This window comes from Engystomops pustulosus, chromosome 1 (assembly GCF_040894005.1).
Source record: "Engystomops pustulosus chromosome 1, aEngPut4.maternal, whole genome shotgun sequence".
NCBI classification, from domain to species: domain Eukaryota; kingdom Metazoa; phylum Chordata; class Amphibia; order Anura; family Leptodactylidae; genus Engystomops; species Engystomops pustulosus.
The window spans coordinates 252,383,500-252,406,919 of record NC_092411.1 but is presented as its reverse complement, the minus strand read 5'-3'; the positions used below and the strand labels follow the sequence as shown (position 1 = coordinate 252,406,919).

At 43.4% G+C, this 23,420-nt stretch overlaps 1 protein-coding gene across 2 annotated transcripts in view; it reads left to right on the top strand.

Moving 5' to 3' along the window:
* The first annotated feature begins 3,152 nt into the window (after positions 1-3,152).
* SLAIN2 (SLAIN motif family member 2) overlaps positions 3,153-23,420 on the top strand; it is a 38,979-nt gene continuing 18,711 nt past the window's right edge. Inside the window, exons 1-3 of one of the 2 annotated variants that reach the window (XM_072124653.1) lie at positions 3,153-3,726; positions 20,056-20,204; positions 21,568-21,723. In XM_072124653.1, the coding sequence (XP_071980754.1) occupies positions 3,365-3,726; positions 20,056-20,204; positions 21,568-21,723 (667 nt within the window). In that variant the 5' untranslated portion in view covers positions 3,153-3,364. The remainder of the gene's footprint in view (positions 3,727-20,055; positions 20,205-21,567; positions 21,724-23,420) is intronic. The other variant, XM_072124663.1, reaches the window with a different exon arrangement.

Sequence of the window (23,420 nt, the reverse complement as noted above, 5' to 3'; positions counted from 1 at the left end):
TGGATGACTTATACTCAGCAGCTGGGGATGGTGCAGCGATTGATTACTTCTGCCTGTCAGGGACTCCAGTGATTGCATCATTCTCTGGAGCAGTGCATAATTAGTGTAAGAGGAGAAGCGCTGGGCATCAACAGGAGCAACAGGGCCTCATTATCATAATTTTATCATTGTTTTTTCAGCAAAACCACTCAGCTCAGGGATTAAACAAGATACCATTCTGCATCAGTGTAGCTACAGAATTCTCAAGGTATGTTCAGTTCACAATACATGAAAACAAATGGTAGATTTCCTTTAAGCATGTATCTATACACTGGACAAGCAGCTAGACAAATTGACTCCAATCCAAAAATTTCTGGCTAGTGTGAATAGTTTAAAAAGTGTTGTAGGTATTGTATTGTAAGTAAAATGTGCAAGAAACAAAGGTGCAAATATTATCATAAACTGCAGCTACTTATTTTGATGGTCACTTAAAGGGTCTGAGAGAAGGGATGTTGGGCATCAAGGTTCAATTCAGGTCAATGGATCTTTACTAATTTTAACAAAGTTTGTTAAATAATCAAACTGGTTATACCGAAGCATTGTTTTAGCCAGGAATATGTTTGGAAGAATGATTTGACCCTTTGCCCTTTTTGCCCTTGAGGAATAGAAATATGAACTGAAATGAAAGCCACTAAAATAGTCAAGAAGAGAAATATTCAGCAGTGTAACTGTTTTTCTCAGTACAGGCAGTCCCCGAGTTACGTACAAGATAGGCCATGGAGGTTTGTTCTTAAGTTGAATTTGTATGTAAGTCGGAACTGTATATTTTATTATTGTTGCTCTAGAGAAATTTTTTTGGTCTCTGTGACAATTGGATTTTAAAAATGTTGAATTGTCATAAGGACCAGGATTAACAAAAAATCTTCATTACAGACACCTGTGATAACTGTTACAGCTGTTTGTAGGATATTGTAAGATAAAGTACAGTAAATTACCAACATCCAGAGGACCTAATGCATAAAAACTGTGATATACTAATAAAAGAAAAATACCAAAGAATATTTTAAACATTCAACATAAAAACTTGATTTAAAATAAGTAATTTTCTGATGACTGATTGTCTTTAAACCTTTTTGTGGTCCTTTTTTAGAATTATTAGACGACAGTGTCTTAAAATTGTTGTCCATTCCTAGTTCACAAGAATGCAAATTTATATTCATAAAATAATTTCCATCAATTTCTCATTTTTTCTCAACTTTCAATCCAGTTTTGTCTAGAAGTCAAAGGATAAAGACATTGCTGTCTTCCAGAAAACCTGTAAAATTTCTGCTCCCATAAATTTTGTCAGAGATCAAAGAACATACGTGTTTAGAGTCCTCTGTAATTACACGAGATTTACAACACTTTTTTTTCTCACAAGGAGTGGTTTGCTATAAAAAGAACAAGTGTGCCTGGTGGAACATGCTGATATGGCTGATAAGTTTGCCTATATGAGGAAGAGATGTTTTTTTTTTCTGCCTATATGAGGATGAGTTGCTGTAAAAGGAAACCTACCATGAGGAAACTACTATCAGAAGTAGATCTGATGGAAGATTTCTCATGGTAGGATTCCTTTAAGATGTATGATACTCATTGGGACTAGAGAGAATTTTAGGCCATGTTCACATGCAGCATTTGTATTGCATTGTGGCTAAATGTATTAGTATAAAATACATACAAAGTACCGGCATGCAGTATAAAAGACATACAGCGTGCCACTATGTTGTATAAAATGCATACAGAGTACCGCCATGTAGTATAAAATGCATACAGCATTGCATACAGCATATCGCCATGTAGTATAAAATACATACAGAGTACCACCATGCAGTATAAAATGCATAGTGTGCCGCCATGTAGTATAAAATGTATCAGCGTGCCACCATGTAGTATAAAATGCATACAGTGTGCCGCCATGTAGTATAAAATACATACAGAGTGCTGCCATGTAGTATAAAATGCATACAGCATATCGCCATGTAGTATAAAATGGACCTTGGGAGCGGAGGTATTCGGGGAGTGGAGAGTGGAGGTATCCGGCGGGTGAATGGGGGGCGGCGCTCAGAGCCGGCCAGAGGGCAGTCAGGAGACAGTGGGCTGGAGCATGGTGATGGCCGGCAGGAGGCGGGAGCTCGATGCCTGCCGGCCGGAGATCCGTTGCGGGAGCGAAGGGCTGGACAGCGGGAGCATGGTGCCGCCCCCCTTGTTCAGCAGGAGGCGCGCCGTACGAGGCGAGATTCTCAATTCGCCTCATGGCAGGTGCGCCCTTGGGTACACACAAGTGGCAGCTTTGTCCTCCCCTTCCCGGGACTCACCACATGCTGCTGGCAGGGAGCCAGTTAATGTGAATTTAAGTTAAATAAATTACTGAAATTATTCATAATACTAACTAAACAAATCAGCCTAGCATAGACTACCGGAACCTGTCACCAGCTAAAAATGGCATTCCTTGTGACAGGTTCACTTTAAATAACTTTATACCCATTGTATGAACCCATTTGTGTAATTTCACATACATACACCAGGGGATGCACATATTTAGTCTATGGCAATGTAAACACATGAGGGTGAATTCAGAGCCTTGCCATGGTGGCTCAGCTGTGACATTTGGCTGGGTGATAGTAATGCTGTTGGGTGTTATTAACCCCTCCTTAGCAATCCCTGAATCTTGGAGATCTGCCTGTCTGTCACAGTAATAGCTCCACCAGCCACCTCGTAAAACGACCGTGAGGAGTTAATGGGGGGCTATGGTAACCAGAAGCTTGATAATGGGCAATGTATATCTCTGAACAAGACCCTAATTGATTCAGTATTTGGAAAATTAAAAAAAAAACACCTTTAAACGTTTCTATTATAAAAACACTGCCTCTAAGCTACAGCCTCAAGCCGTGCGCACACACCGAACCTTTGGATCGCTCATGTGTTGGTGTGTGCTGTCTGTTCCTTCTCTTATGCTTCATTCACCAAAGTTTTTCAACTTCTTTCGGGAACTCATGACGTCACGAAAAGTTGCACAGTTCTAACCAATCACATCGCCAGTCTTTTTGCCAGTCTTAAAGATGGCCGTACAGAAACCCGAAACGGTAACAGAGGGCGCAGCCAGCACGCCGTGCCACGTTCCATCAGTACGCGGTGACGTCACCAAGTAGGACGGGTATGTTCGGTACGTGCTGATTGGTGGAGCGGGTCTATGGGAGGCGTTGTCGGCGGGGATGGTGTCACTGGCTCGGTGGCGTCGGGGCGTGGTTAGCTGGCACAGAGTGGCAGTTGGTGGAAGTGAGCGAGCGATGAGCTCCAGCCGGGGCTGAGCCTGGACGGGGTGACAGACGGACCATACCGGCAAATCATGGAGGACGTCAACTCCAACATGAACGCGGACCTGGAGGTGCGAAAGCTGCAGGAGTTGGTGAAGAAGCTGGAGAAGCAGAACGAGCAGCTCCGCTCCCGCTCCACTCTCGTCCCAAACTCTCCGAGAGCAACCTCTGCGCCCCCGGCTCCCCGGCCGCAGCCCGCCCCCGCCTCCATGCTACTCCTGGGCACCGGGCCTGCGGGAGCGCGGGGAGACGGCGCCGCCTGGGAAGAGTTCATGGAAGCGGTGGCGGAGGAGAGGAGGAAGGAGCTGGAGAGCGGCCTCCTGCTGGACCAGGTGCTGCCCCTGCGGCCGGACGAGCTGGAGCGGATGGTGGACTTCCAGGAGGAGGAGAGCTGGTAGGTGGCATCGTGTGTCCCGGGGATGGCAGCTGTCACTGCATGTCACAGCTCTGCCACACTGCTTGTCACCACAGGCCCCTCCCTCTCCTGTGTGACAACCAGGGTCCTACACTGTCACCTGACAACCTGGACCCTATACATGGACTAATGGTTTGGGGTGCCAGGGTGATGCCATGATCGAGCTGCGTTGCAACTCATGGTTTAACAGTCCACATGTTGTGCCAGTCTTTTAGGGGAAATGGATGTGGCTGCACTTTATGTACATGCTCAGCAGTGATGCTATTCTGCTAGAGGTCAGAGGAATTAAATGTTAAATGGGTTCTCTGGTCACAGCAAAGTTAAACCATATCCTCAGGATAGGGCTTAACTTGTAAATTAGTAGAGGTCTGTGATTGGACCCCAACAACTCTTAAGAAGGGGATCCATTGTACTCCTGTTGCACCCGCTATGAAGTTAGCCCTTTCCTGTCGATAGGTCCTAACTTGCTAAGGGGGCAGCACAGTGGCTCAGTGGTTACCATTACAGATTTGCAGTTCTGGGGACCTGGGTTCAAGTATTAGGGTCAACATCTGCAAAGAGTTTGTATGTTCTCTCCATGTTTGCGTGGGGCTCTGGTTTCCTCCCACATTCCAAAATATACTGGTAGGTTGATTAGATTGTGATTGGGGGACAAGGATCGATTTGGCAAACTTTGTGCAGCGCTGTGTAATCTGTGTGCGCTATATAAATAAAGGAATTCTTATTATTATTGCTATGACTGGAGAACCCCTTGAGGAGTTGGAGTAGGAAGTTTGGACTCCACAGCGCTGCTCCCCATGATAGGCAGAAGTCATCTGCTGTCTCATAGCTTTTTGGGTGGTTTCTTATTGACCTCTTTGATGATTTTATTGCCTGAATTGGTGTCTGAAGTGGTTGGACGTGCTTGTAAAGTCTTCAGTGATTTGTCTTGATCTGCAGCCTGGCCTCCCCCTGAATCATGGGTTATATCTAATAATGAAGGAATCCTTCAAGGGGAGTCGCATCCCTTTGTGTCTAAATTGTTTGTGTATGATGTCATAGGTCCTGGCACTGGCTAGAAGGTATATGTCTGCTGATGGAAGTTGATAATTTGTGCTCTTCTCAGACAACAGGTGCCAAGGCACTAATTACTGTACAGTAGAGCGGGCACCATAGAGTTAAAAGTTAGTAAACACCCCTCAAGCTCCATTCCTTGGTAAATCCCTATATTTTTCTGCTCTTTATCGTGGTATTGTGTACAGCTAGAATCTTATTGGTGCATAGATGCTTATATTTGTCCTCTGTATAAGGGTTAACACTTCGGGAGTGGTTCTTGTCAGCTATAGGATAAGTATTGGGTCCATACTGACTTGGTCCATGTTTTCTTGGGATACAACCAGTGAACCCAGTTTAAATGCTGTCATTTAATTTGTATTTTGATGTAATGAATTCAGCTCGCCCATTTTGTTCTTCCTTCTGTGTGAACCGGTGCTAAGACAGACTGTGACTCAGCGCCTATAAATCTATTAATTGGTGACAACAATGACTAATGTGGATGAGACTTTGAGGTCTGTTGGGTGTAATCTCTGCTGATAATATACAGGCAGTCCCCGGGTTACATACAAGACAGGGTCCGGGGGTTGAATTTGTATGCAAGTCGATACTGTATACTCTATAATTGTAGATCCAGACAAAAAAATGTTTTGGCCCCAGTGACAATTGGAGATTAAACATTTTTTGCTGTAATGGGACCAAGGATTATCAATAAAGCTTCATTACAGACACCTTACAGCTGATCATTGCAGTCTGCACTATAGTAACATCCAGAGAGCTTCCCTTAGAGGTCACAGTAGGCAGAGGGGTCCGTCTGTAACTATGGGTTGTCTGTAAGTCAGGTGTCCTTAAGTAGGGAACCGCCTGTAGTCCCCACATCTGTCAGATCATCTCCTAACATGGGGACTTTTGGCCACGTGACACAAGACCACAATAAGGTGAAGCTAAAATATCAATTAATGGTGGAGTTTACTGATTTCTCAAGTCATGATAAGATCAGGTTTTCCTTTGGTATTCAGCATGGCAGGGGGCATCATGTGGCTTTGAGGATCCACCATGGAGACATTTCTCATACTTGGTGGACACACACGAGCTTAAGTGCAGGGAGGAAGCAGATTACCAGAAAGGAAAATGCCCTGAGCTCATTATACAAAGCTGCTTAGCTGGTGTCTAATGGGGAGTCCTCAGGGAGTGCTGGCTGTCCTGGAGCGGGAATCTCTCCAGCTCCATGGCATAATACATCTTGTTTGTGTCTATGGCAGGGATCACTGTTGTGCTGTCATGGTGGGTGTGACTGTATACTGCGGTGTCTAGGAACTTTGGGTTATTGTGGTCCGGTTGGGAAGAATTAATATTGAGATCTGATGATGTCATTGTAAGTCTCTGCTGCTGACACTGCGAAAATACACATTCATTTGTAGGTCGCCTGAATCATTTATTAGAAACATTGAAAATTACATCTTAACTTTGGTTTGACCACAATATTTTGTGATTTTCACTATATTTTCAGAACGAGAGGGGGTGTCCTAAAATTTAGTGGGGCCTTCCAAAATGTTTGTACGTCACATTTAAGTGCACGCTAAGACCATGTTCACACGATGCACTACAATTCACACCTACAAGAATCTAGGTCTAAATGCATGTGAGTTCAGGGAGAACCACTCTATATGCACTTAGATTGTTTCAAAACTGATTTCAAGCACAGGGTGTGAATGGGGCCTAAGGCCAGGGATTATAGATGGATCAGAAGGGTAGGTAAGGTCTTTCTAATTTCATCAGAATTTCATATATATATATATTTGTGTATGTATATGTATGTGTGTGTGTATATATATATATATATATATATATATAATGCAAAACTTGAACTAGACAAAAAAAGATAAAAATGCAGAATTTGGCGCTCAGCCCACTGTATAGGAGCAGATTTATTACCATGATCACTCCCGCTATGATCAGGATCTAGGAATGTGACATTTCCTGTCAGCCCGTCACCTATTTTATTAGATCTTGTAATCTGCTCATAGCAGCTTCTGAGGCAATAAAATCCCAATGCAGTCCTAGCGTCACTTCTTTGTACCCCCCCTTCACCCTGCCTGGCTTCCTACATTTGGTACCTGAAGCAGCATTCACACTTGGAGTTTTTTTTAATGCATTTTCTCATGTGTTTTTGCATTGTGAAAGATACTGCTTTGTTTGTTACATTAAAAGACATGCAGTTTAATGGTAATAAACCTGTCAGCGTCCAAAAAGCATCAGAAAATGCATCCAACACCACTTGTGAATGTAGCTTCAGCCTTGGTACGGTCCCAATCCATTGTATGGAGGTGGGCCTCAGCCTGAACGCATATGTGATATCGAGAACCCAGTGCCTTTTCATAGAAACTCATATGTGATCAGGCTGAGGTACGTGAGACCGCACCCTTAAAGGGAACCTGTCACCGGGAGACCCATTTTGAGCACTCCCCCAGTCCCCACAGAGCATAGTACATACACTGCCAAAGTGTTTTTGGATTAAAAATTGGTTTTACAGAAAAAAAGATCTGTTATATTGTACCGTTCATTAGCATCTGCTGTGTGACTAGACAGTTGCCAATAGGGAGGGTCTGGAAAGGAGCAGTTCACCCCCCCCCCACCCTTGGGAAGCTGCTCCTCCATGTGACCTTTTCAAATATGTGAAATCACCCATCACTTGGCTTATCAACGCCCCCTGCTCCTCTACAGCCAATCCCGAGTGTGGGGAGTTATTCATATATTTGAAAAGGTCACATGTTTCCCAAGGGTGGGGGGGACTGCTCCTTTCCAGTCCCTCCTTTTTGGCAACTGCAGATTCTAATGAAAGGTACAATATAACATATCTTTTTTTCTGTAAAACCAATTTTGAATACAAAAACACTTTGGCAGTGTATGTACTATGCTCTGTGGGGACTGGGGGAGTGCTAAAAATGGGTCTCCTGGTGACAGGTTCCCTTTAAATGAAATCTGCCATTTGATTTCATGCATTATGAACCAGACATAACTTGAGAATGCTGTAGCTACACTGATGCAGGCACATATTTTGTTTAATCCCTGAGCTGGGCGTTTTTGCTGAAAAAACTATTAGAATATTCGGACAGGATTAATAAACCTGAGCTGATCAGTAATACACAGCAGCTGGGGGATGCGATTGTTGCGATTGTTTACTTCTGCCTGTCAGGCACACAGTGATTACATCATTCTCTGGAGCAGTGCATAACTAATGTGAGAGGAGAAGGCCTGAGCCCCAGCACAGAAGCCACAGAGTTTCCTGATCATACTTTTATAATTGTTTTTTCTGCAAAACCACTCAGCACAGGGATTAAACAAAATATGTTTCTGCATCAGTTTAGCTACAGCATTTTCAAGGTATGTTTGGTTCATAATGCATGGTTTTCATGGCCTGTAGAGCAGCTAATAAGGCAGGTTTACACCCTTAGCAACTAGACAACGCTGAGATTTGCCTAATGCAACCCATTGAGCGACATGTTGAACCAAAAGTTTGGTTCCGCTTATGTTTATTAGCTGGTAGCAGATGAGGTCATTATTTGGCTCATCCTGACTGGTATATGTCTGTATACTGCAGAATAAGTTATGGACTAACAGTGTACGCTATACTGTGTTATGCAGAATAAAAAAAAGTGTGTATTGTATTTCTTAACACTTTTTTTCCTATCACATAGATGGATCTCTTTGCCACTTTTTTAAAATATATACGTTAAACAGAGGCCGTAAACGTGTATACAAAATGTAAGACCTGGTTCATACTGTGCAAAAACAACCTTGAATTTCAAGTATTTTAAAGGGAACCTACCACCACGATTCTACCTATAAAGGTAGAACGGGTGGTAGGTGGATGAATGTGACGTAAGGATAGCCCTTTTTGGGCTAATCCTTATGTCCCGGCTATCCTTTTGTAAACTTTAATGTCTTTATATGCTAATTTTTTTAAGCGGCTACTGGGGCGTGGGGTAGTCGGACATGAGGCTACTAGTCGCGGCTACTCCATGCCCCAGTAGCCTTGTTCCTCCGCCTACCAGGTAATCTTCGTCGCACAGCTCCCCGTAGCTGTGCGCCCTTGTGCGAATACCCTGTGTTCTGCGCATGCGCAGAAAGCCGGGTACTTGGACTAGGGCGCCGAAGATTACCTGGTAGGCGGAGGAACGAGGCTACTGGGGCGTGGAGTAGACGCGACAAGTAGTGGTAGGTCCCCTTTAAGAACATTTTCAATGGATTTTAAAGATGTTTAATGTTTTACGACGTTTGTAACCTAAACTTTCCTGGCATTTTACACGTACCACCCATTAACCTAAAGGAAAGTGCTCATCAAGAAAACCATGATGGCTCATACATAGGGTTTGTGAGTGCTGCTTAGTACCAGGCTTCTCGCTATTGCTTGTCTGTTTGTCATGTATCTGGTCCTCTCCTCTTGTGGTTGTCTCCATGTGTCTTATTCCTTTATAGGGATAGGATAATACATCACAGGGATGCTGCCAGGCCCCTGGGTGCTAGTGACTCTTATTTGTGGGTGTTGCGTCCTGAGACGCTGTAAATGATACTTGGAATCCATTAGGATAATACTTACCGGATGACATTACATTAGGTGCCTGAGTCATCAGCGGAGACTGACCTTCTGTGTATGATCATTGTGGACCTATAAGAAGCGATTACAGCAAGGCTAATATATGTGCAACGTGCCTGCATCTGGGGGATGGAAGATCTCATATCTGCTCATGTTGTTTTCATTTTCCTTACCTCATTTTTATTTTATCCTTACCCATCACCTATGCCAAAACGTATTAAGATTGGTGGCGGGTCCAGCACAGACCCTGTATTATGTATTATTCTGTGTTTGGTATGAAGTGAAGAGACCATAGCGTTCATCTCTTCACAAAGCAAATCCTGAGTAACCCCTTTAATAATCTTTGTAAGCATATTCAGACTCTTTAGATATATACCATCTATTGGTTTGCTTATTTTTTCAAAAAATTTTTTAAACAAATTTGGTGTTTTTTTTTTTTTTTTAATGTTCCTTTTCTGCTAAGCCCTTTTTGAAAAGAGGTAATAAGCATAAAGAAACAAACAATGAATATTGTGTGCAGAATGCTCCCCATTTCTGGTGCTTTCAGCTTATGAAGATCCTTATTGGGAATCTACCACCAAAATCCAGCATGTTAAACCTGGGATGGTTACTCCTATATCCAGGCACCATGATTGATAAAAAATTTATTTGCATGGGACTATTTTTGAGGAGTAAAACTGCTTGTACAAGCATCATAGACACTTGTGCAGGTGTGATTGTGACATTGTGTGGTAATCTTCTTATTTGTTATCCATGGCTTCCTTCCTTCTAAAATCAACTTTTACAATTGTGCTAATGCGCCTAAAGGACACAGGCTGTTTTCGTCTCTCCCTTTCCTCTACCTGCTGTAATCTCGGAGAAGCACGGATACACAATGGGAGGGAGAAAGTGCTAGAGGGGTTCTGGTAGAGAACAGTGTAAAGCACATTGTCCATGAACCAGGAATGTGTTTTGCTATCCTGAGCATATTTTAAGAATTTGGTCTTCGTGGCAATACCCCTGTAATAAGATGGTCATCATTATGTACAAATATATGAAAGATTGGAAGAGAGATTGTAGAATGGCATACGTTTATTTAGTAAGGATTCCTCCTCCTGTTCTCATGCTAAAACTATACGGGAAAAGTTTTATTTGTGGAGTAGAAGCTCTAATAATCCTTCAGCTAGAACTATGGCTCCATAGCACATGAGGGGCCATTGGCCTGATAGTGGTCGGATGTTTTGTGCTGGTTCTGCGGTGACTACTTCTTCCCAGTCACTTACGTTGGAGTTGGGCGGACTCTGCATAGAATAGTAATGATACTACACAGCATAAATCACATTGCTCCTCTGTGTGCGGAGCCCCGACATAAAGGTCTGTTGTCTGTCTGTAGCCGGGGTGACGTCATACAGGCCATGTACATACTGCGGCCATTGCCTAACGCCGGCCAACACGTGGGATACATTGTAATCCTTTATCGTCAGCTGGAGTGATCTTGGCAGGGCACATGAGCAGGATTTTCCATTTATAGATGTCTCCTGCATGTGGAAGGCTGAGGAAAGAGACGTACGTCTTGCGCCTCTCTACAAGAGCTGCATGCATGTAATACCGCCATATGGTGGCTGCGTATAAGCAGTTCTCTCGTCTGTAACCTTTTACATTTTACACCCTAATGCTCTTGCCCCTATACAGGCAGTCCCCGGGTTACATACAAGATAGGGTCTGTAGGTTTGTTCTTAAGTTGAATTTGTATGTAAGTCGGAACTGTATATTTTATCATTGTAACCCCAGCCAGAAGTTTTTTGGTCTCTGACAATTGGATTTTAAAAATGTTGGATTGTCATAAGAACCAGGATTAACAGTAAAGCTTCATTACAGACACCTGTGATAACTGTTACAGCTGTTTATTGTAGCCTGGGACTAAAGTACAATAAATTACCAACATCCAGTGGTCCGTTTGTAACTAGGGGTCGTGTGTAAGTCGAGTGTTCTTAAGTGGGGGACCGCCTGTATATACAATCCTGTACGGACTTGTATGGACCTGCAGACTATTATGGGACTGTTTAAAGGGTTATGATCACATCCTATTGTCTAAGGCTTTGTGTATTGCAGTATGTATAGCGGTGGTGATGTGACATGTTCTTAGTAATTATATTTATTCTGTAAAAAAAAAAAAAACCCATGGTTAAGCCCCTTTCTCATACATGTGTGCTACGTAACATTGCTGGCTAGAGAGATGAGCATTCCTCACCCCCAGGGGTGTACCAAGCCTGTCTGCTGCCTGAGGCGAGCCATAGAGAGACGCCTCCCCCCCCATATATGTAATATATCAGGGAATGTCAGGACCAGATCCATCATATTGGTTTGATGTAAAAATAAAGAAATGCAAAATGCATACAGCGTGCCACCGTGTAGAATAAGATAGATGCAGCGCACCACCAAGTAATATAAAATGCATACAGCGAACCACCATGTAGTATAAAATGCATACAGCATGCCACCATGTAGAATAAAATGCATACAGCATGCCACCATGTAGAATAAAATGCATACAGCGTACCACCATGTAGAATAAAATGCATACAGCGTACCACCATGTAGTATAAAATGCATACAGCATGCCACCATGTAGAATAAAATGCATACAGCGTACCACCATGTAGAATAAAATGCATACAGCGTACCACCATGTAGTATAAAATGCATACAGCGTATCACCATGTAGTATAAAATGCATACAGCATGCCGCCATGTAGAATAAGATAGATGCAGCGAACCACCAAGTAGTATAAAATGCATACAGAGTACCACCATGTAGAATAAAATGCATACAGCTTGCTGCCATGTAGAATAAGATAGATGCAGCGAACCACCAAGTAGTATAAAATGCATACAGAGTACCACCATGTAGAATAAAATGCATACAGCTTGCTGCCATGTAGAATAAGATAGATACAGCATACCGTCATGTAGAATAAAATGCATACAGCTTGCTGCCATGTAGTACAAAATATAAGTTCTATAACTATTACAAACACAGCATATACATACAGCATATATACACATATACAGTCGATACAGCATATACACACACTGCACATACATATAGCAAATATACACACATATTCATATATACACACACGCATATACATATATACACACTCACACGCATATACACACACAAGCATATATACACAAGCATATTCACATATACACACAAGCATATTCACATATACACACACAAATATACACATATCCACACAAATATACACATATATACACACACACATATACATATACACACATACATATGTGTATATATATATATATATATATATATTAGTGTGTGTGTGTGTGTATGTGTATATATATATATATATATATATATATATATATATATATATATATATATATATATATATATATATATATATATATATATATATATTAAAATGCCATTACCTTTCTTTTATGGTCTTGGTAAGTTCTGCCTTGTCCTGCGGCAGCGGTGGATGGTTTCAGGCCGGGAGCGACGATGGGAAGGAGGGAGAGTCGGGACCGCGGGAGCGAAGGGGGGTCGGAGCCAGCAGCCCAGCAGCGAGGGTTTGGGAAGGGGGGTTTGAGAGTCGGGACCGCGGGAGAAGGGTCGAAGCCGGGAGCTTAGTTTGGGGGGAGTGGAGCTGGGACCGCGGGAGCGGGGTCGGGAGCTTGAGCTGGGGGAGTGCAGCCGGGACCGCGGGGTCAGAGCCGGGAGCTTTCGTTGGGGGGACAGCAGCCGGGACCGCGGGAGCGGAGTCGGGGTCCGGAGCTTGGGCTGGGGGGAGGGGAGCAGGGACTGTGGGAGTGAGAGCAGTGGGGGTAGCGGCGGAGTGTGGGGGGCGGAAGCGGAGGCATGCTGGGAGCAGAGGTATGCGCGCAGGAGTGTGGGCCAGTGGCCGGAAGCACGGATCTGGAGAGAGCACTGGAGTGCCGGAACCACGGCGCACAGTGCCAGCGGGGAGCATGGTCCCGGACGGAGGGCAGCAACGTGGTCCTGTCCGGCGACAGCGGGGGTCAGGGACACGGTGCCAGCGGCGGCAGGGAACTCGATGGCGGCTGACGGGGAGTGGGAGCACGGTGCCGCCCCCTCGTCGGGCAGGAGGCGTGCCGCCTGAGGCGAGATGCTCAACTCGCCTCATGGCAGGTGCGCCCCTGCTCACCCCTCTCCATAGGGTGTCATGCAGTACGGCTGTACACATGGCAAAGGATAGAGCATGCTCTTATTTTTTTTCCTGCACGGTATGGTCACACATTTGAACTCGCCGTACCATTGTCAATGCACTTTAATGACGACTAGCTGCCGTTTGTACGACAAGCATATAGTCGTGTGATTGTGGCCTAAGCATCAGATAAAATGGCCTCTATAACCACCTTAAAGAGAACCTGTCATCAGAAGTTGATATGTTGTCAAGCAGTTGAACACCTTCTAGATCAGGTTTCTTTTATGACCCAGCTTGACCCAGAAAATCAACTTTGAAGTTCGATGTATATAGTGAGGCAGGTGGAGAGTTTGACATGGAAGTCCAGCTCTGCCCGTCTCTGAACACATGTGCCCAACTTCAGGAGATCTGATCAATGATGTCCCTGGATGCATGACCATGAAGCGGGCATTTTAAGGCAGGAAGAGTATTAAACTCTCCGCCTCCTTGATATCATAAATGCAGTTTACATCCCACTTTAAAGTAAATTTTCTGGATGATGCCACCACACTGGACCATTAAAGAAGCATCATCTAGAACAGTGGTTCTCAACCTTTCTAATGCTGTGACCCCGCAATACAGTTCATCATGCTGTGGTGACCCCAAACCATGCAACTCGCAGTAAAAACACAGTAAAATTGCAGCTCTGATGGCTTTAGGTGACCCCCGGTTTTGGTCGTTCGACCCCCGCTGGGGTCCCGACCCACAGGTTGAGAACCACTGATCTAGAAGCTGTGCAGCTGCTTGTCAGCATACTGCTAGTGGTTTATTAGGCCAATTTCTGATGACATGTTCCCTTTGAATGGGTCATGTCTGCAGCAGAACTGGAACCAACATTACACCACAAAACTGGCTGCTGCAAGAATCAGTCATAATGGTCCAATTTTTGTGTCAGATTTGTTTACCGTATATACTCGAGTATAAGCCGACCGAGTATAAGCCGAGACCCCTAATTTTACCACAAAAAAAATTGGAAAACCTATTGACTCCAGTATAAGCCAAGGGTGTAGTATACAGCCAGCTAGCCCCCTGTAGTATACAACCAGCCAGCCCCTGTAGTATACAACCTGTCCCAAGTAGTATACAATCAGCCTGCCCCCATGAAGTATACAGCCTGCCCCCAAAAAGTATACAGCCTGCCCTCAGTATGCCTAGCGAATAATAAAAAAATAAACTTAATACTCACCCTCCGACGATACTCACCTTTTGATGCTTAGTGACGGCTCCCGGTCCTCTGCGGTGGCTCCCTGTCCTCTGCGGTGGCTTCTCTCTTCTATCTTCACGTGCCGGCAGTCGTGTCTATGCGACTTGCCGGCGGGTGCACAATATGATGTAGCGGTGTCGCCGCATCGCACTGTGCGCCCGCCGGCAAGTCGCATAGACACGACTGCCGGCACGTGCAGATAGAAGAGAGAAGCCACCGCAGAGGACCGGGAGCCGGAGGGTGAGTATTAATTTTTTTTATTATTATTATTGACTCGTGTATAAGCCAAGATGAGGTTTTTCAGCACATTTTTTGTGCTGAAAAACTCGGCTTATACACGAGTATTTACAGTAATTCTCTATTTTGTGGCTACTGTATGCCATTTGGTCTGGCCTAACAGTAAGTTCACATGGATGATTTCTAAATACAGGCAGTCCCCGGGTTACATACAAGATAGGGTCCGGAGGTTTGTTCTTAAGTTGAATTTGTATGTAAGTCGAAACTGTATATTTTATAATTGAAGTTCTAGAAAAAAAATTTTCTTTTGCCCCAGTGACAATTGGAGTTTAAAAATTTTTGCTGTAATGGGACCAATGATTATCAATAAAGCTTCATTACAGACACCTTACAGCTGATCATTGCAGTCTGGGACTATAGTAAAGCATCCAGAGAGGTCACCAGAGGTCACTGTGGGCAGAGGGGTCCGTCTGTAACTATGGGTTGTCTGTAAGTCGGGTGTCCTTAAGTAGGGGACCGCCTGTACCTGAATACCCCTGTATATCTATGTTTACAGGAATCTTATGGATTGTCCACAGCTGAGAGATCCTAAGGGTTCGGTCCCACGTTCTGTTAATGCATGTATTTTCCAACGCATAACAACAGCTGAGAAGAGACATTGCAACATTGTGTTTACAAAGCACTTGTGTTAACATGTCTTTAACTCATTTGTGTTAAAGGGGTTGTCTGCGACTGTAAAAAAAATTATATGTGGCCGGGAGGGGGCTGCATAAAAAAATTTACATTTACTTACCTCAGCGGTCCCTCCCTGCGCCCCGTGCTGCCGTTCTAGGGGCGTTGCATCTCTGCTGACTTCAGCTTCCACCCGTCTGTATATATCAGCGCATGTTTGTTTACAGGGGCACGGAGCTGAGAGACGGCATCGTGGGACACCAGGAGGGGCCGCAGAGATCAGTAAATGTTTATTTTTTTTAATGCAGCCTGCTCTCGGCCACACATACATTTCTTTAACATCTCAGACCTTTTAACACTTGTTTGTTAACACAATGTTAACGCATACGTTAACACCATGTTACTGCATGAATTTTTTAAACACCAGATTTAATAGAACGCGTGACTGCACCCTAGGGAATACTAACCAGTCTCCAGAAGGTAATGTTGAGCAACTTTTGGTAACAGACCAATAACTCTTGCAATATATAAATGTTGTTTTTGGGTTTCCTGTATCACTGTACTTTTTCTGTGACTTGTCTTTTCCCTGGATTGTAATTACTGGATATTCTTCTGGAGAATCACAATGACTGCACGAATAAAGAATTCCCATTTCCACGTATGCAGATGAAATCCTATCCCCATGTAACCCATGATGGAGTCTCTTGGATCTGACTGGTGGATTTAATCTTGAAATTTAAAATACAATACAATAGAGGAAATTTATTCTGAGTGTCTTAAAGTTGCGGTCAGTTCATACCCGTTCTGATCTCTGTGTAGTCTCCATTACTGATTTCTGGATAGGAATGGAATATATGAATCAAACAAGTTAATGGATTACTGTGGTGTGAACTGGCACGGAGGCCTGATTAGGCTCTATTGGGCAGGGTCACAGCGCTGTGTTATGTACTGTTGACAATTTTGATAGTTTTAGGGAAAAATGAAGATAGATGAAGAATAGAAAGGTAAAAGGGTGGTAATAGAGCAAAGTGGTGATTATAAGACACTAATGGTTAATAACGTAGAGCAATAAGCATATAGTTGCAGGAGTTGTAGTAGACCACTGACCTGGTGGGGTTGTGGTCCATTCATGAAGACAGCAGATATTTGTAGAGAAATGGATGGACAATGACACTCATCCGAAATTGTAGTCCAAATGATTATCCTTTACTGAGGCATAGTAACAAGAAGCCGGGGGAAGGGGAATGAACGTACCGTATAAGCTGACTCGAGGCCCCTAATTTTATCACAAAAAACTGGGAAAACCTATTGACTCAAATATATAAGCTCAGGGTGCGAAATGCATTGGTAACAGCCTGCCGGCCCCCCGTGGCGGAAAGCCTGCCGCCCCCCCGTGGCGGAAAGCCTGCCGGCCCCCCGTGGCGGAAAGCCTGCCGGCCCCCCGTGGCGGAAAGCCTGCCGGCCCCCCGTGGCGGAAAGCCTGCCGGCCCCCCGTGGCGGAAAGCCTGCCGGCCCCCCGTGGCGGAAAGCCTGCCGCCCCCCCGTGGCGGAAAGCCTGCCGCCCCCCCGTGGCGGAAAGCCTGCTATCGCCAACTTCCCACCCTGCTATACAGCCGGCCCCCGCCCCATTATACAGACAGTTGATTAAAATAAAAACTCACTTGTCGCTGCTGACATCAGTGGATTATTTGTTATCCATGGCCTCCTCCCTTAAATCAACTTTTAAAATGAGCCCGAATGGCTTTTGCGTGTGTTGCCTAATCCCCTTCATGCTGTAGCTTCTAGCTTCACAGGCTGTTACAGTCTACATGGTGCACTTATCCACCCCACGACCCCCATGCCATGAAAGCCATAGACTTTACTGGCAGATGGAGGCATCGTTTTTTCATTCTGCTGGAGAGCTCATTATACTCTCAGCAGAGTCTATGGGGGATAGATGTCACTCTATGGCATCCATCTCTAGCCTCCGCTGAGCATAGGTGGATGTTTGTATCTGTGAGTGATTTGACATGCATCCTAAGTGGAACATACATGATACCAGATAGCAGTAGAGTGACAGCCGTGTAAAGTGTATATGGGAGAGGGAAGGTAGTGATGTGTCTCCACTGTGTCGCTCTATGATGCTGCTTTACTCCTTGGACAGTTTGTGGACTGATTCTGTAATGTGATGAGGAGCAGTGTGGGAGTATAATGTAGAATAACCCAGTCAGGCGAGGACTAGGGGGGGCGGTGGGGGCTGCGTATAGCAGATAACAGAAAGCTCCAGGCTGTGATTTCACATGACTCCAGATACTGAGAGAGATGAGAACAGACAGCGCTGGCTTTCTTTAGAGAGGTCACGCTAGGAGCTTGGATGTTGCCTTGGTTTTCTGAGACTCTCATTGCATCTGTATGTTTTATCATGGAGTTGCGTGCAGCCTGTTGAATGCGTTCTCATAAAGGTTTTTAAAATCTGAGAAATATGACCATAGAAGGCACTACACTACATAAATATTGATATCTCATGTCACTGTCCAAGTGGGACAAAGTCATAAAGAAAAAACTTAAAAGAACAAAAAAGACCAAGCCTGGCTAAAAAAAACCTATAAAAGTATTTATCCCCTATGGCAATCCCAAAAGGATTTAATTTTACAAGAAAAACACTCTTATTACCTTGCTATTGCTGTATTTATATTGACCTAGAAAAAAATGTTATAAAGGTGTCAAATTTGCGTTCCTTTTTTGTGCAGTATGTTAAAAAAAAAGTTCCTCAGTAGGACATATGAATACATAAAATTGTGCTATTAAAAACAACATTTTGTCCGACTATATTGATTAAAAAAAAAAAAAAAAAAGTTCTTGTTGAAGGCATTGACAGAAAAATGAAATGGTCATTACGGTGGAAAACAGGTGCAGAGATAAGGAGTTACTAAATAAAGATTAGCTGACATTCGCCAACAAAGGCTGGGTTTTACATTAAGTGAGTTTTCTACATTTTTTTTTTTTAATTGTTATTAATGTTCCTTAAAAAAATGACTGAATACCTACTGTTGGCTGCAGTGGACACCTGTGTGTATCACATGGCTCCCCCTTCCCCCACAATAGACTTTTATGATTTGCTAATCGGTCTACATTGAAGGTGGATTTGCACTGGGGTCTAAGCAGTTGAGGAAATAACTTGATAAATGGAAAAAGAACCACAATATCTTCTTGTTCTAGTCTCAGAAATGACACTTTCCCTCTAAGTAATAACTAGCTATAGTAATATATCCACGTGAGATCATGGAGCTCATAAATCTGCATCAAAAGCTAAAAATAAAAGGAAGGTCAATTAGAAACATTAGCGTCTTAATGATTCGTGTTGGGTGTTGGCTGCTTTTTGGACTGTGGCGCGCCCTGTGTAGCTTGTATGTCTAGTCTGTGACATGGTCCACACATATGAGCTGGAGTGAATTCAGGGGCTCTATACTCATCTGTCTACTTGGGAGGACTCCACCATGTTTGGGGGTTTCTTTTAAGGTTTTGACACATTTTGTACACTTGAATTCCTGTAGGTTTTCACATTTTAGATTGGACTCATGAATTGCTGTAGGTTTACTGCACCATCAGGGGATTCTCTATATTGCGATATCTTGACTACACTGTATGTGCATCACCGGGTCCGGAAGTCCCATGTATTCTATGCAGGAACCTGGCACCAGATAACTATTGTATCACTCTATGTATCCACATTCTACTGTGTGTAATACCTGGGGGTCCGGGACATGCACTCCACATTAGTATGGCAGCTTAAAATGAAAGGGTCTCATACTCCAGCCGATGGTTATTGTCTGAAACATGGCTTGATGGAGTGAAAGTTCCCACTCCTTCTCGTCGAGTCTGCTTAGTGGAACTACCCGTTTAAGTAGGTGCTTGGGTGCCAGAACACTGCTTTAACTATCTTAAAGGACATCAAACCACCACGATGAAGGATTGTAAACCAAGCACACTGATATACTGCTGTGTGCCCCCTCTGGCAGGATCTGCTCTTCACTTAGCTTTTTATGCCCTGGTTTTCACAAAAAAAAACGCTTTAAAAATTATGCAAATGAGTCTGTGGGGCTCCAGGCTCCATGGATCTTAATGCAGCCTGGAGCCCCTTAGGCTCATTTGCATAATTTTAAATCCCTTTTTAAAAAAAAATCATTCCATAAAGAAGATCAGATCCAGCCAGTGGATGCACACACCAGTATGTCAGTGTGATTGGTTTACAATCCTTCATTCTGGTGGTAAAATATTTTAATTTTTTGCATGACATCCAGTATAAAATGTAAAACCTGTATCATGTATTCTACGTCATATACAATTTTGGTCTCTTTATCTTCATACAGGTTGTATACATCACCAAAGAAAAGGTTATCCTCTTCACAGAGCTCCATTAGTCCATTGGTTTGGTGTCGACAGGTTTTCGATAGTCCCACGCCTGATTTGGAAAGTGCAAAAAAATCCCTCATCCACCGGCTTGACCAGACCATGTCAGGTAAGTACTGGTGCCTCCATACAGACAACCTATGTTATGTTACCTAAGATAGTTATAGCCTCAATACAAGATGCCTTGCGGTTGTTGGGAACACTGGAGAATTTGGGATCTTGGGAGATATTTTTCTGTAAGATTCTTCTTATTAAGAGTTATTTCGTAAGAATATCTCTCTGACCAAAAGTGGGACAATGTGGATCATTATCTTCCAGTTGATCTCCATGAAGAGGCTTTACAGCCTGCAAAACATTGGCCTTTGCTGAAATGGCAGCGTATGGCATTCCTCCATATAGTCTAGTATTTATCGCTTATGCCCTGGATGGGGGATTTATATTTTAGGCTACAATATTATTTTAAAAGAAATCTACCATCAAATCAAGCATGGATAAACCAGGGGCACTTACCACCATGACTGTGGTAATCTTCTTATATTTGCTATCCATGGCCTCCTCTCTTTTAAAATAAACTTTAGCTTTGTAGGCTGTTGCACTGTGCAGGAGCAAAGGGAACAGCGGTTGAGTGGGAGACAGTCTAACAGCCTGTGAAGCTGCAGCACGTAGAGACCTATTGGCTCATTAGCATAATATTAAAAGTTTACTTTAAGGAGGAAGGGGTCATGGATAAAAGATATTAGATGACCACAGTCACAGTGTCTGGATCTATGAGTAAGTGTCCCTGGTATATCATGATGGATTTTGGTGGTAGATTTCCTTCAACATACTTCATAGACTAATCCTATTTTATATTCCAAATTTTAACTAATTTAAACTTCTACCCCTCCCCCCCCCCCCTTAGAAAGATGGACACTGTCTATTTAAGTTGTTTGAGGCAGAGTATTTTTTGTTTCTCCAGCTGATGCCCGGTTTCTGTTCTCACTGGAAAGTGTGGATAGATAAAGGGGCGCAGCGTGAGCCTAATGCGTCCTGTTATTTGTTGTGATGATTGGTTGTTGTTCTTTTTTCTATTTTTTTACTTCCTCTCTGAACGAGCTGTAAGAAGAGGTTTTGGTGTTTGGTTGTAGTTCTACTTTAAATCTATTTATCTTTTTATTTTTCTTTTGCTGAGAGCGAGACGTCTGTTTTGTAAATTGTCATCCAGAAAATCTGGGGCACATGGAACGTTATGTGCTGGTTGCCCTTCAGCCAAATCACACAATAGCCAACTCTTTGTATCTTACTGTGACGCTCGTTGTACTGTAAGCTTCACAAAAGAGAACTTGAACTGTAGTAGAAAAGGGTGAAGCCGCACGGGGCAAGGTCTGCCATGATTTCGTTGTATCGCGCTGCACCAAGGTGTAAAGTCTGTAGTGAAAACCACAGCATTTCAGGATGCAATGTCTGAAGATCTTCTTCTTTTTTTATTTCAGCCAGCAAGAGGCAGAGTATGTACAGCATTCCCTATAGCACTTCCAGCTATAACAACCCTTACAGCCCTAGTGGAAGTCCATATAACAGTGGTTTTAGCTCCCCCTCCCTGGTGAGACCTCCGGTGGTGAGGCAGCTGGTTCTGCCGAGCAGCACAGGTGAGCAAATGGAGGAGACTTAATGGGACCATCATTAACTCTCCACTGGTACAACTGGTGACCTGCAAATCTGCAGCCTTAGGGTGAAGACACACGTGGCGTTTTTAGGCCGTTTTTAGTTAGTGCGTTTTCAGATCGTTAAAAACGCATGCGGTTTTGTCCGTTTTTAATTGCGCAAATTCGAAAAACCAGACAAAAACACATCTGTTTTCATAAAAAACATGCGTTTTTAAAAAAGGATGCATTTTTTAACGCATGTGTTTTTAACGATCTGAAAACGCCCAAACTAAAAACGGCCTAAAAACGCCACGTGTGTCTTCACCCTTAGAAGAGGGCAACAAAAACAAATACCAAAACTCTATCCTGAATTTGCCTCAATTATCTCTACCGTATAAAGGGATATCTCATCATTACTGGTGGGAGCTCATCTATCCTCTTCAACCACCAAATAATAACCTGTACACTGAAGTCAATGGGGAACAATAGGCCATCCACTTTAAAGTAAATCTACCACCAGGATGATGGATTGTAAATCAAGCTCACTTACATGCTGGTGCGTACCCCCTCTGGAAGGATCCACTCTTCTTTAGTTTCCTATGACCTGTTTTGTTTGGTTTGTTTTTTTTTCTACAAAAAAAAAAATAGGCTTTTCTAGTGATGCAAATGAGCATTGGGGGCTTTGGGGTACATAGGTGTTAATGTAGCTTGGAGCGCCTCAGGATAATTTTGCATAATTTTTAAAGCATTTTTTTGTAAATACAAGGGCATCTAAAGCTTAAAGAAGAGCAGATCCTGCCAAAGGGGGCACACACATACATGTCTGTGTGCTTGGTTTGCAATCCTTGGTCCAAGTAATAGATTTCCTTTTAAGTTCCTGTGATTCATATTTGTGCTCAGTTTCTCCTGCTCTATAATATTCTGCCTGCAAGTTAAATACTGTGTGCAATCTGCTTTGCTCCTCCTGCTCTATAACATGCTGCCTGCCGATGAGAACACTAAACAAGGTGTACAATCTCCTTATTCTTTATAACATTTTTATGCCTGCAGTTAGGACACTATGTACCATCTGTCTTCTCCTACTGCTCTATAACATGCTGCCCGCAGATATTTGTTGGAGCGGTTTGCAGTCCTGGTCCCAATACCTGTTAATTGTTGGTAAAATGTCTTGTGAATATATGGTAAAGGCTTTCTCATATTGGAACAAGTGAAGTGTTATCTCAGTAACCACAGAGTAAGCCCAGGCCCCGGTAATTACACCGATGTACTGTGTTATGACTTGCTGGCTCTTTTGTTTCCTGAGAGACACTTTATTTTCCAAACAGAGGAATATTTTCGGCTCGGATGATGCCTTTGAATATCACATTACTTGGAATACAAAGCAGGGCTGGATTTGGCACTTGCCCAGATGTAATGTATTACTAAATAGTTTCCCTATAGTCAAAGTCGAGTGCCACAAATAATGTTGTATTTAAGCCTGTCATTGGGGGAGGGGGGAGGTATGGACAGTGCATGGACCATTTCACCACAATTCATCCTCTGTCATCATCTTCGCTATTTTACATAGTTTAATCTTTTAATGACACAAGCAAATAAATGAACACATTGTAGATGAAGGATCTGAACAGGTTTATCCAGACTGGTCACTATTTGTGTGTGCCATTAGAAAGTGATTATACTGTTTTATCACTTAGTTGTCA